This window comes from Ammospiza caudacuta, chromosome 15 (genome assembly GCF_027887145.1).
Source record: "Ammospiza caudacuta isolate bAmmCau1 chromosome 15, bAmmCau1.pri, whole genome shotgun sequence".
In the NCBI taxonomy this organism is placed as follows: domain Eukaryota; kingdom Metazoa; phylum Chordata; class Aves; order Passeriformes; family Passerellidae; genus Ammospiza; species Ammospiza caudacuta.
Window position 1 is genome coordinate 12,629,707 of NC_080607.1, and position 12,988 is coordinate 12,642,694.

Sequence of the window (12,988 nt, forward strand, 5' to 3'; positions counted from 1 at the left end):
ATCCGTGCTGTGGTGCTGCCGCCGGCGCAGGGAGCAGATGCCAGACAAAGGGCCGGGGACAAAGGCCCGGCTGCCTCGTGCCCCAGGGAAGGGGCGCAGGCGCGTGCAGGGCACGGGCGCTGTCCCACCCCGGGGCTGCGCTGCCCTGACCTCCCGTGCCTGCCACGTCCCAGGGCCACCCTGCTGGCAGGGCTCGGGCACAGCGAGGTACCAGGTGGGCCAGCCCTGGCACTGGTGCTGTGCCAGCCCTGGGCACTCTGCCTGCACTGCTCTGGTGCGAGGCTCTGCTGCGGCTCCCCTCCAGCTCTGCCCATCTCAAGGTGCAGCGGGGCTGAAATGGGGTGCAGGGGGGCACAGGGCTATGGGGATGGGAACACAGCAGAGGGTGGCAAATATCACACGTTGCTTCAGTCCCACTGTGCCTCAGTTTCCCCAGCTGCTATTGGGGGTCTTGTGAATGTTCCGTGTTGCCCCACCATCCCCCTCCCCATGGCCGCCTTTGTCCCCAGTCCCCCCAGCTGGCTGCAAACCCCCTGTCTGGGGGCAGCTGCCACAGCACAGGGCCAGGAACGCCACCGGTGCAGCTGGGGCTGTGCCCACCCGCAGAGTCCAGGGGGGCTTTAGGGCACGATGCCAAACGGTGCCAGACCCCCCAGGGGAAGGGGCTGGGCATGGCCCCAGTTGAGAGGTACCAAGATGGGGGGCAGTGGCACAGACAGCCCCCTCAGCATGGGGGGTGCAGGCAGCAGGGAGGCAGAGGGCTGAATAAAATAAAGCAAAACACCTTCTATTGTTTTCACAGGATGGGAACACCCCGTGCCCCGGCTGGGAACAAAGCCCTGGAGATGCTGCGCCCTGGCAGAGTCCATCAGGGAACTGTGTCTGCAGCCGTCTTGGTCCCAGCGCTGCTTCCCAGCCAGCCAGCCTTGCTGGTTCTGGGAGTTCATGCTGGCAAGAGCAGCGATCTTGGAGCGTCCACCCCACTCATGCTGGGCACGGCAGGTTGCAGTAGTCAGCAGATTTGAAAAGGCCATAGATGTTGACAAGGGGGAACATGAGCAGCGCCCCCAGGAGGGAGCCCAGCTGCTCCAGCACCCCGTACCACACCAGCGCGCTGCGGCTGCGGCTCCGCAGGATCACCCCGGCCATCACCTTCATGTAGGAGAGTGTCCCGGTGAACAGCACCCAGGAGAGGACCTGGTGGCACAGGTGGAAAAGTGGTCAGGGCCAGGGGTTTCCCACTGTGGGGACACCATGGTGAGGCGTCCAGGTGTGGTGTCAAAGACCTCCCTGAGTGAGAGGGGAACACTGTGACTTACGATGATGACATCACCCCACTGGGACTGCTGGAGGAGCGGGCAGGGACTCATCACTGCAATGGCCATGTTGTAAGCACCAAAGCCTGTCCCTGCCATAGTGAGGAGGACCATCAGGGTCAGGGACCTGCAAGGGACATGTGAGTGTCACTGGAGAGCACTACCTTTCCCTGATGAGCAGCACAGACATGCAGCACATTCCGGCTCCTTGTATCTCAGTTAAAGATATAGATGCAGCTATTAGCTTTATACTGCTTCTACTTATCCTCCACACAGAAATGTTGCAGCTCTATTTCTTGAAGTTTGATATAAAAGATAAGCACTGAGAAGATGCATGAAAGGAAAGAGGCTCCATCTTCCTTTCCTGAGGTGTCTGTGATGCCAGGGCATGGTCACCCCACAGGCCCTCTCCCAGCCTACACTCCCAACCCTTGCAAAGTAGGGCCCCCTCTTGGGGCAGAAGCCCCTGCAGGGTGTGCACCCTGCTGCAACCCCCAGGGCCCTGCAACTCACCTGCTGGGCAGGAACATGGCCACGATGCAGGCCAGGGGGTTGGCCATGGAGCTGAGCGTGGCTGCCAGGTGGTAGGTGGTGTGCCCGTAGGGGAGGCAGGAGTAGGACTGCACGGATGGCAGGACCCCGTTTGTCAGGGCGCTCACCCAGGCGATGAGGAGGTAGATGAGGGTGAGCTGGGTTAGGGAGTAGGAGACCTTCTGTGGCAGGATGTCCCCAGGTCCCTTGGGATCCTTTGGGCATGAGCAGCCTCTGCTGAGGTGCGAGTCAGCTCCCTCATCAAGGATCTGGTCAAATGAGCTCAGCACAATATGGCTGGGAAAGAGGTGCTGCTGGGAGAGCTCCCACACCTTGGGCTGCCGGGTGAGGAAGAAGAAGGCCAGCAAGCAGGTCAGCATCATCGCAGTCATGAGCAGGAAAAAGATGAGGGTGGAGAAGTTGGGTGGGAGGTAGTGTGTCTCCAGATGGAAGATGGTGCTCTCCACGGTCTCGTTGCCAGTAGTTTTGTTGACTTCGTAGCTGACATTGGTGCAGGTGGAGATACCAGAGCCCTGGCCCAGGGCAATGAGAGAAGGGATCAGCCCACTTAGCCCTTCACCTATGAAGAAGGTGTTCGTGTACTGGGGCTGCAGCTGCATCATGAAGGGCAGGAAGGTGACAGAGGAGGTGCAGTCCACCAGGGCCAGGAAGAAGGTAAGGATTAGGAAGGAGATGCTGTGGGATGTCCCAGCAATGACGGACGTGTGGTTCCAGAGGAAAGCCAGGAGCAAGCAGGCCACGACACCCACGGACACGATCGCATAGATGACAGCCACCTCCTTCAGCAAGCCAGGCCGAAAGCGATTCATGAGGGTGACGAAGAGTGGTCCCACGTTGGCCATCTGGATGATGACGGTGATGTAGGAGGGGAGGTACCACTGCTCCGGCAGCACCGTCACCAGCAGTGGCACCTCCACCCACAGCCCGTTGATGGCCACCCAGGAGCCCATGCCGAAGGCACAGGCCAGAAGGTGGGTGAGCAGTGCCATGGCTCAGGGCTGGGTGCCTGGGCCTGCGAGCGACGCTGCTGTGCTGTGGGGAGAGACTTTGATGAGTGCTGAGGAGAGATCTGACCCTTCCAGATCCTGGCCCTGTCCTCCCATGACCGCTGCCTGCGTTGGCAGAACAGCTTCCCTCTACGTGCCGTGGGGGTGTGGGGCACACAGCCCAGCCCAGCCCCCTTTGCCCTCTGCAGGCCCTGTGGACCCCTCTGCCCCCTTGAAGTGATGACACGGTGTCCTCCTGCCCTGGGTGTGGATCCTGATGAGCTTCACCTGGTCTCATCCCCGAGCACTGGGGCTTGGCAGCAGCAGGTGCGCTACCCAGGAGGGCATTGAACCTGTGCCAGCTCACGTAGCAGCTCCCTGCCGCCTGCGAGGGCTCGGCACGGCCGGGTGCAGGGGGAAAGGGGCTCTCACCTGGGGGCTGAGTGGCCTGGGCAGCTGCTCTGCAGGGAATGGACGCCTCGTACCTCCCACTGCATCTGCAGGGCAGGACGACACCGCGCCCGTCCCCTTCCAGTCAGGACCCGCGCGATTCCCACACGCTCCGGTGGCCGCGGGCGCCAGGCCCAGCAGCCCAACCTGCAGCCCAGGCTCTGCCCGTACCGATCAGCTGAGTCAGCCGGGCTCCGGACTCATCCCTCACCCGCTCCCATCCCGCTCCTGGCAGGAACTCTCACGTTCCGAACATGTCCCTACGCTTCCGTGCCCCCCCAGCGCCGCGGAGCCGAGTCCAGCCCTGCCCCGGGGCGCTGAGGCCGCCAGAGGAAACTCACGGGGCTGAGCCTGGCGGGAGCACCGACCCCGCCATGGCCCCGGCCCCGCGGGAGGCGGCGGGGCTGCGGCGGGAGCCGGGAAGGAAACGGGCTCCGGTCGGGCCGGTCCCTCGGCAATGTCCCAAGGGAAACTCACTGCGCTCTGGGGAACCGGCAGCACCACGCGGGCGGCAGCCAGTCCCGGCTGCCCGAGCAGTGACGTGAGGCGGGCGCGTCACCACCTCCGGATGCGGACCGGTGACAGCCTGGCCCTGCTCTGCTCCTCGTCTTGGTCCCGGCTGGCAGAGTCCCCAGCTCAGGGGGGTTATTATTCTTGGCGGTGTCCTGGACTTTGTCCTTGTCCCTGCCTGAACTGCATCCCACCTATCACAGACTCTTCTTGCAGGTGCAAGTGTCAGCCGATGACGGTTCCTGTCCCCATCAGGATCTCTGCGGGGTCACGGGCTTGGCGTGGGGCGCTGGGAACCTCCGAATGTGGGAGTTGTCCCACCTCGGGACACTGCGGGGACCAAGCCGCGAGCCAGCGGATGAGCCATTTGCACCGGCCGGGAGGTGACACGGGTGAGGACACGGACCCCAGGTCACCCCCAGCAGCCAGCCCCCCTCTCCCAGCCCGGACCCACCGCCCCGGGATGCCTCATGGCGGCTCTTCCCCCAGCACCCACCGGGTGTCGCTGGGAGAGCGGGCTGCAGCCCTGCAAAACCCGGGGCTGCCTTCTCCCTCCGGCTTCCCCGCCTGCTGCCCTGCCCTACCTGTCTGCAGCGCTCTTACTGTCCCTGTCCCTCCGGGGGACTGCAGTTTTCTCCTCCACCCTGCCCTGCGCCTGTGGGAGCACCCATGGCAGCCAGGACCGTTGGGTGTAGCGGGGACAAGTCTTGTCCCCGGGGCTGCAGGGACACTGGGTGACAGTGGGGGGGATGGTCACAGTTTGAGGTGCTGCTGCGATTTAATCCCAGCACGTGGCTCAGACCCCCTCAGCTGCTCACTCACACACACCCGGTGGGATGGGGTACAAGATGGGGAAAGATAAAATGGTAAAAGGGACTAAACTCACGGAGCAGCTTAATAGAAAAATCAAGGATATCCTATAGTCTGGGGTATACCGGGGCAGGGGGGAAGGGGGAGTGGCAGAGCTGTCCCATCCACGTCCCCTCGCAATTTCTATGTCCCCCCAGCGCTCTTACTCACTGGTGAGGCAGCGGGAGGAGCAGAGAAGTCCTTGGGGGTCTGTGTGCAGGGCTCAGCCAAGATCAGACACTCCTGGGTCATCAGCACTGCTTTCAGCACAACTCCAAAACAGTCCCGCCCTGGCTCCTATGGGCAGAATGACCTCTATCCCAGTCAAACCAGTACAGGACTCCAGGGAACCTGGAAGGTGGGGAACAGTGCAAGGTGCTGGGGAAAGCAGGCACAGGGAGCTTGAGGTGGGCAGCTGAGGTCATGATGTGTCCATGGGTATGGGGACAGGGAGGGTACGGCAATTGTCCTGTGTTTAATTTGTCGGCACAAAGAGGCGGCTCAGCCGGCAGTGAGACCCTTCCCAAGGGCTGCGGGGCAGAGGCAGCGGGACCCCCGTGCTGCCCCTTCACGCCGCTCACCCAAATGCACCGGACGCGTGCTGCCCGCCCCGGCTGTGCCTTCTCCGCCCCCTGCCCGCCCCGCAGCTGAACTCCCGGCCCCGGGCCCCTCGCCCCTCCGCAGCCCCGGCAGATGCGAGCCAAGGCCCCGGAGCAGATGGCAACATTTGGTAGCCGAGCGGTCCCTGCCTGCGGGACTTTGCTGGGCTGTGATGACCACCCCTCCAGGTAGCCCCCTCCTCACCCAGCCAGGGCTGGGGAGCCCATCGCAACTGCAATGCCAGGGGGTGCAGAGGGGATCCCAGGGTGGGCACACTGCCCATGCCATGGGGGTAACCGGGTGGCATGGAAAGATCAGCAGCTCAGCAAAGCAGGGGTCTGTACTTAAGCTCAGCCCTAGCGAGACCCATTCCCTAATATCTTCTTCCATGTGTGAGCAGTGGGGATGGACTGCCAGGGCAGAAGGTGGCTGCTGCTCCATTGCTGGGGGACAAGGGGACCCCTTCACTCCAGGGACTGCTGGCCACCGTATTTGACAGGGTGTGACCCCCAGACTTGGGGACCTGCTGGCAGCTCTCAGCCTGGACTCCGGCAGCCCCAACCTTATTTGCATTCCATTTCCATGTGAAAGGAGCAGGTCAAGTTGAAAGTGGAAAGGCTGGTGGGGGGCAGCGGGGAAGGGGCCTCTGCCGGAGGTGAGACCCCAACAAAAGGGCCGGATCCCCAGGGCCCAGCGCTTGCCTGGCCATGGGCTGCGGCCACGGCCCCACGGCAGCCGCCATCTGCGGGTCTGTGCCGCTGCCACCACCGGCCAGACAAAGGCCTCGTGCCCAGCATGTCCCCATCTGTCACCTCCCTGGCTCCCGGATCCCTGAACACAGACCGAGTGTGAACATCTGGGTGCAGGCAGCATCCTTCCCTCTGCCCACAAGGAATGGGGGAATGCTGGGTGCAGTGGGTGCCTCCCCATTCTGTCCCCATGTCCCTTCTGGAGCAGCTCTGTAGAGCTCTTGCTGGGGAAACTGAGTCAGGAGCAGGTGGTGGCTTATCCTGGGTCTGGGCATGGCAACAGGCTGGAATAAAACACTGGGAGTTAACACCCAAGATGAAAGGGCTGGGGACCTCTCAGCTCTGGGGGTGCCTGTGTGTGTGGGGGTGCCCACACTGCCGAGCCCCAGCCCTGCGGCTTGGCAGGTGTTGCCAGGCACCCGTAGCTGCCTCCACCCAGCACTTCCAGGGGGGAATTGGCTGCTGAGTGTGTTTTCTCCTCATTGGCAGCTTAATTTAGCATCCAGGAGGTCCTGGCAGCAGCACGAGGGTGTCTGTAGAAGGTGAGAGCAAAGGCACTGCCAGCACCTCCTTGTCCCTGTGTTCACAAACACAGTCCACGTGTTCCTGGGGCAGAGTGGGGATGCTGCACCGGGTGCTGGGGGAGCATTCCTGCAGGAGGCTGCCCTCCCAGGGCATGTCCCGGGATGCTCCCGGGGAGGGCGAGGCTTGGGGCGCTGCCTGCATCCAACGCCCCGCTCCAACGGGCCAGACGTGCCCAAGCAGCTCCTGCAGCTCCTGCCTGCGCCTCGGCACCCGTGGGGGGACGCGGCCTGGGGCTCTGCCCTCGCCCACCAGCTGGGATTTTCTAGCTGAGCCCGTTGTGTGAATCTGGGCTCAGGGCAGCCCTCTGGCTCCCAGACTGTGTGCTTTCCCTGGCCCTTCTCCCTCCACCAGCTCCTTGTCTTGCTCCAGGAGCCGTTTGAACAATGCAGGGCTGTAACTGAGCTCCACAACATGAGCCAAATGCTCGTTCCCTCTGTGCAGAGCTGAACAGAGATGCCTGGACCATGGGGCAGGAGTCACCCTGGGGCTGGGTTCAAGCCAGCAGGTCCAGGTGGCTGCAGGCTTGGTGACCCTGTTTCAGTCTGTGACCTCTCCTGCTATCCAGTTTATTTTCCTATGTTTTGGAGTTTGTTGCTGCTGGGTGAATGGGGAAACAAGATGAGATTTCCAAATGAGACCAGGCCCTGCCAACTGACCATACCAATGATATGAGGAAATCTGGGCGCCCACAGCAACGCTGGGAATTTCCCCTGTATCCCTGAAGCCCTAACCCAGCACTAGCACCCTCTGCCCACAGCGAGCAGTGACATCCAGAAGAGTTTTGGATTTGTCACTGTGAGCACCTCAGGCCGTGTGTGCACCCAGGCTGCCCAGCCGGCACCGCGGGCTGAACCGGCACCCGGGACGTCACCGGGCACCGGCGCGCTGCGTGACGCAGCCTGGCACGGAGGAGGAATGCCCTGTGCTTTCCATCCCATGGGAGCGCTGATTTGCCTCGGAGGGCGTCCTCGCCCGGCGCTGACTCAGCCGCAGCAGAACCGCTCCAGCACCCTCCAGCCGCCGTCAGCGGGGAGACGGGGAGGACGGGGCTGGGGAGCAGGAGGGTGGGGACAGCAGGACACCATCGGGACACCCTCGGAAAGGCAGCACGGAGAAGGAGGTGGCAGCTGATCCGGCCGACGAGGCTCCCACGCCGCAGGGCCAATCCAGGTGGGTGGCAGAGGTGGTGCTGATCCCGTGCTGGTCCAGTGCCAGCAGAGCGGGGCTGGGTGAAGGGGTCACAGCCGTGTACCCCATGTACCTCTGGAGCAGCTCCTCCAGGCTGGAGGTGGCCTGGTGTGCCATGTGAGCCTGACTGGACTGCCCACCCCAGGAGGGAGAGGAGCTGGGGCCACACTGGGCAATGCCCAGAGCTTGGATCCCTGAACTCCAGATGGGTTTGGGGTAGGGGATTGTATTGCCGAGTTTTTGGGGCTGTTTGGAGGGCGGCTCCGCTCTCTCTGCTTGGCTCGGTGCAGCCCAGCTCGGTGTGGCCGTGCCAGCGCCGTGGCTCATCTCTGCAGGAATGTGGAGCAGCAGGTTGTGCCCGGCCGGGCTGTCCGTGCCGGGGACGGGTCCCCACTCCGGCCACTGGTGGCTGTGCTGTGGCTCCCGTGTCCTTGTCCCTGGATTTCACAGCCATCTCCTCTGTGGCTTGGCTGAGCATCTGGTACAAGGCTGAGCTCCAGTGCCTGGCATGGGGACATTTTATCACTTTGCCTTTCCTGGGGGACAGTTTTGCACCCCTGTGCTGAACCGGGGAGCCCTCCCTGTGCTGGGCACAGGTACAAGGGCAGCGAAGCTGGCCATTGGCACAGGGGCTGGGCAGCACTGCACCCGAGGGGTTGGGCAGAGGGGTGCAGAAAGCTGCCCCAGGAAGGAGGCAGGAGGATCTGTGACAGTGCTGGGACCGTTCCCAGCTGTCACCACGCCTGGCCGCCCCCCTGCAGACATTTTCCAGGTCAGGAGGCAGCATGTCCCCCCAGGCAGGGGATGAGGACGGGGAGAGGGGCAGCCAGCCTCCCCCATGGCCACTCGTCTGTCACAGCGTGTCAGGGGGATGCACCGTGAGCTGTGCAGGGATCCTGATCCTGCTGGGGTGCAGATTCTGGGGAATCCGGCACCCGTGGGCTGGTAGGGGGTGCAGACATGGCTCAGCTGTGGCTCAGCCACGGCTCGGCGGGGCTCTGGGTGCCAGGGCTGGCTGCTGCCGCTGGGACAGGCGCTGGGCTGCTCCCAGGAAGTTTGTACACGCAGGTGAGCGGGTGACGGTGGCAGCTGCCGGCTCGGGGCTGCCACGGGAGCAACTGAGGCCGCAGCACACCGGCCCTGCCCTGCCCACCTCTGCAGCCGGTGAGTGCTGGGGCTTGCTGTCACATCCTCGGGCTCATCAGTGCCCCGAATCGGGACCCTCAGGAGGAATCTCGGAGCAGCTTAGGAAGGGGTTGGGGGAGAGGGTCTGACCCACATATGCTCCTTTGTGCCCTGCCGCTGCTGAGCCCCTCTGGGTATTGGGGGTACTCTGGGGGTGTCCACCTCTGGTCAGGGAGCTGCAGAAGGGTGTAGGGCTGGTTTGGGTGCCCTCCCCCCCCTTTTCGCTGTGGGCGGGCTGGTGCGACCGTTGTGGCGGCTGCGCTTGTTGGGGTTGGCAGGGACCCAAGGACACGGGTGCACAGGGCCTCACGCTGCCCCGAGCAGCCGGGGAAGCACGAGTGGAAACCCCCGTGTGCTCCACTAACTTTCCAAGGAGCTCCAGGGTGAGAGCAGGGAGCCTGCGAGCAGCCTCGGAGCTTGCGAGAGCTGAGGGAACAGCAGAGGGAGCGGAGCACGGAATCCACCGGCCCGGCAGGGTGGTGGGTGATGGAACCCTGGGCATGGGGGATGCACTCCTGGGGGCAGGCAATGCACCCCTGGGCATGGGGGATGCAAGGATGTAGATGAGGCACCCATGGGAGCAATCAGTGCTCCCCTGGGAGTGGAAGATGCACGCCTGGGTGAAGGAAATGCCCCCCTGGATGTGGGCAGTGCACCCCTGAGCACGGACGAGGGGCACATTCAATGCCCCCCTTGAAGGGGGAGATGCACCCCCGGCACCTGCGGCTCGGGCAGAGCATCGGTGAGGGGCGCTCGGCTCTCTCCGCCCCCCTCTCTCCGCAGGGCGCCCCTCGCCGCGACCGGGGCGCCCTCCCCGGCGGCGCCATTGGCCCCGGTGCGGTTTGAAGCAGGCGTGCGGCGCGGATTGGCCGGGGCATTGTCGGGGAGGCTCGGCGGCGGCGGAGGCGTGGTGACCGCCTTCAAATAGGCAGCCCGGAGCCGGGGGCGCAGCGAGTGCGGTACCGCACAGCCGGGGCTGCCTTTGTCTGCCGTGGGGCCGGGGCGCGGGCAGGGGCAGCATCGCCGCCGTTCTCACTCCGGCCCCGCTCTCACTCCGGCCCCTTTCCGCAGCCCTGAGCCCCTCGCTGCCCGTGGCGGCCGCTCCGCCGTGTCCCGGTGCCGGCACGGAGGATGCCCGTCGAGGCGCTGCAAGCCGGTGACACCATGAAAGGGGTGACGGTGACGGCTCCTTTCACCTCGGCCATGCCCGTCCGTATCCTCCGCAAAGGTCCCGCGTATTTCCGCCGGCACGCCGAGCCGGGGGCCGGGAAGCCCAGCGCGGTGGAGAGGCTGGAGGCCGACAAGGCCAAGTACGTGAAGAGCCAGAAGGTCGTCAGCACCAGGCAGGAGCCGGTGAGGCCGCTGCTCCTCAAGCAGCCTCTCTTCACCCCCGGGGTGCGCCGGGCTGTGCTCACCCCCAGCCGCAGGGCACCCCCGGGGCCGCGCCGCGCCGATGCCGCCAGCCCGAAGACCTCCCTTGACCTGGAGATCCTCAACAACCTCATCAACCTCTGTGACAGCCCCTTCCCTAAGGCGGAGAGCCCCCTGGGCAGGGAGTGCCGGTGGCGGGCGGAAGCTCCAGCGGTGGAGGGGGCTGTGAAGCCACCGGAGAGCCCGGCCACCCCCAAGCCCCCCGGCAACGTGGCCGTGCGCAGGGTGGACGTCCGTCCCTGCGGAGCTCCGCGGAGCCCGGTGACACCGCTGCCCGCATCCCCCATCCCCGGTGGGCTGCCTGTGACCCCGTCCCGGAGCTCGCCCGCCTGCCCGGAGAGCGCCCGCCGGCAGCCGCTGCTGCACCGCTCCAAGTCGGACCTGAGCGATCGCCTCTCGCGGGCCACCGCCGACCTGGAGCGCTTCTTCAACTACTGCGGCCTCGACCCCGAGGAGATGCAGGACATGGGGGCCGAGCGCTTCGCCCGCGCCAGCTCTGACATCGTGTCCCTCAAGTTCCACAGCGTGAGCACGGCCAGCTCGGAGGGCGGCCGCTCGCCGCCCAGCGCCGCCACGCCGGAGGGGCGGCCGGCCGAGCGGGTGCCCTACGGCATCTCCATCATCGAGCGCAACGCCCGCGTCATCAAGTGGCTCTACGGGCTGCGCCAGGCCAGGGAGCCCCAGCAGGTCTCCAATGTGTAGCAGTGCCGTGGTGGGCACCGGGGCTGGGTCACTCATAAGTGGGCACTGCTGGGGACAAAGCGCTGGCTGTGCCCTGGGAGGAGCAGGGACCTCTTGGTGGTGACAGGACCCTGCTGTGCCACAGCATCACTGGCCTGATGTGGCCAGGGATCCATGGTCAGACCCCTGTGCCAGCACTGGAGAACCAGAACCAGGTCCCCCAAGCCCATGGGAAGGCAGAGGACACGTGTCCCTGGGTGTGTGGCTGGTCCTCAACACCCACAGGGCCTCAAGTGTGGCTGCCCTGCCTGTCCTGCTGGCAGCTCCTGCCTGTCCTGCTCCTCACCAACATCCCAGGGTGGGGTGCAAGGGGCTGGGTCCCCTTGCACGGAGCAGGGACACTGTATCCGTGAAGGAGCTGCCCCTTGCAGCCTCCACGGAAGGAGTCCCACTGCCTGGGGTGGTGGCCACATCCTGGTGGTCCCATCTTATTGCTGAAGAAAAGCCTGGTGCTTTGAGGGGTGAGGGGCAAACCTGACCCCCTGCTTCAAGCTGCCCAGGGCTGTGTGTCTGTGTCAGTGTCTGCAGGTCCCTGTGTTCTCCTTCCCGGCTACCAGTGGGCAAGAAGCCCCCACCATGCTGGGCCTGGTATTTATGAAGACAACAGTTCCTCTTTTCTACTCTTTTCCTTATGTTTGATCTGTAAATAATAATAATAATAATAATAATGCAGCCAGTTTTATTAAATGCCTGTGTTTTGGAGACTGTGTGTTGTCTCTTGGGGCGGTGGAGGTTGGGATGGTACAGGGACTCTTGGGGTGCCTGTAGCTGTGTGGGGCTGTGGGTGCTGAGTGGTGGTGGATTTTGGGGTGGGACAGGGACTCCTGGGGTGCTCTGCAGGGCTGTGGGTGCAGAGGGGATGGGTGCTGGGAGGCAGTCATGGGTTCCATGGTGCAGCGTGCCAGCGCGGGGCCCGGCGGGCACGGCAGGGCGGAGGTTGGGTCTGGCAGGTCCCAGCAGAGCCCCAGCTGCTGGGATTCCCCTCTGTGCCACGCACCCTCCCCTGCCTCCTTCCCTCCCTGCTGCAAAGCTTGGCCCGGTCCCGGCTCTCCAAGAACTGGAGATGGGGGCGGCAGTAGCAGAGAGCTCCCAGGTGGGCTGGGATGAAAGCGGGAGCAGGGAGAGCTTTGAAGATGAAAAGCACCCGTGGTTCTCCCAGGGCAGCCTCACAGGGCACCACAGCTCTCATGGCACGTGTGCCCTGCAGTCACCGTGCTCCTGATGTCCCATGCAGCCAGGTGTCTGCTGGGGAAGGTGACATCAAAGCCACCAAAGCACCTGCACCCAGGGACTCCACCTGGAGCTGGACCTGCCACTGCGTCCCTTCAGTGACAGCCCCCAGCAGCTGCAGGCCAGGGCAGCACCATGGGCCCCTTGACTGAGGCTTCCATCCAGCACCGGGGGTCCCCAAAAAAGCTGCCATAAAGAAGAATTTACCACCCCAGCTTGATTTCTGCGCTGTTGCGTGTCCGCACAGATCCCCTGCTTAGGGTGCAGGATCCACGTGACTCCTGCTGGGTTATTGTCAGGTCCTGCTGTTGGGAATGTGGAGGGCAGGATGTGGTGTCAGGACGTGGTGACAGGACACGAGGATGGCATCTGGCTGTGAGTCAGGCTGATGAAGTGACACGCACACCCAGGGGATCCTTAATGACGGCACATGGGGCACTGGGTGCCTCCCCAGGGAAAACACCCCAGAAACCAGAGGGTGACAGGGACCCTGGGCAAAGCCTGGGGACAGGCTTTGCCCTTGGGGAAATCTCTGAGGGAACCAGATCCTCACTGGTGGCTGGGACCGGCTGTGCTGCTGGATTCCTCAGCGTGGTGTGTCCCAGGGCTTGGTCTA

At 64.2% G+C, this 12,988-nt stretch overlaps 2 protein-coding genes across 2 annotated transcripts; one reads left to right on the top strand and one right to left on the bottom strand.

Annotated features, from left to right (window-relative positions):
• Nucleotides 1-766: 766 nt before the first annotated feature.
• Nucleotides 767-2,857, bottom strand: SLC52A3 (solute carrier family 52 member 3). Its single transcript, XM_058814893.1, has 3 exons — nt 1,830-2,857; nt 1,320-1,443; nt 767-1,197 (listed from the first exon to the last, which is right to left on the bottom strand). Exons 1-3 carry the CDS (start codon nt 2,855-2,857, stop codon nt 985-987), a joined length of 1,365 nt encoding a protein of 454 aa, XP_058670876.1. The 3' UTR covers nt 767-984.
• Nucleotides 2,858-7,691: 4,834 nt separating this feature from the next.
• Nucleotides 7,692-11,603, top strand: FAM110A (family with sequence similarity 110 member A). The gene is made up of 2 exons (XM_058814892.1): nt 7,692-7,767; nt 10,042-11,603. Exon 2 carries the CDS (start codon nt 10,102-10,104, stop codon nt 11,101-11,103), a length of 1,002 nt encoding a protein of 333 aa, XP_058670875.1. The 5' UTR covers nt 7,692-7,767; nt 10,042-10,101; the 3' UTR covers nt 11,104-11,603.
• The last annotated feature ends 1,385 nt before the right edge of the window (nt 11,604-12,988 follow it).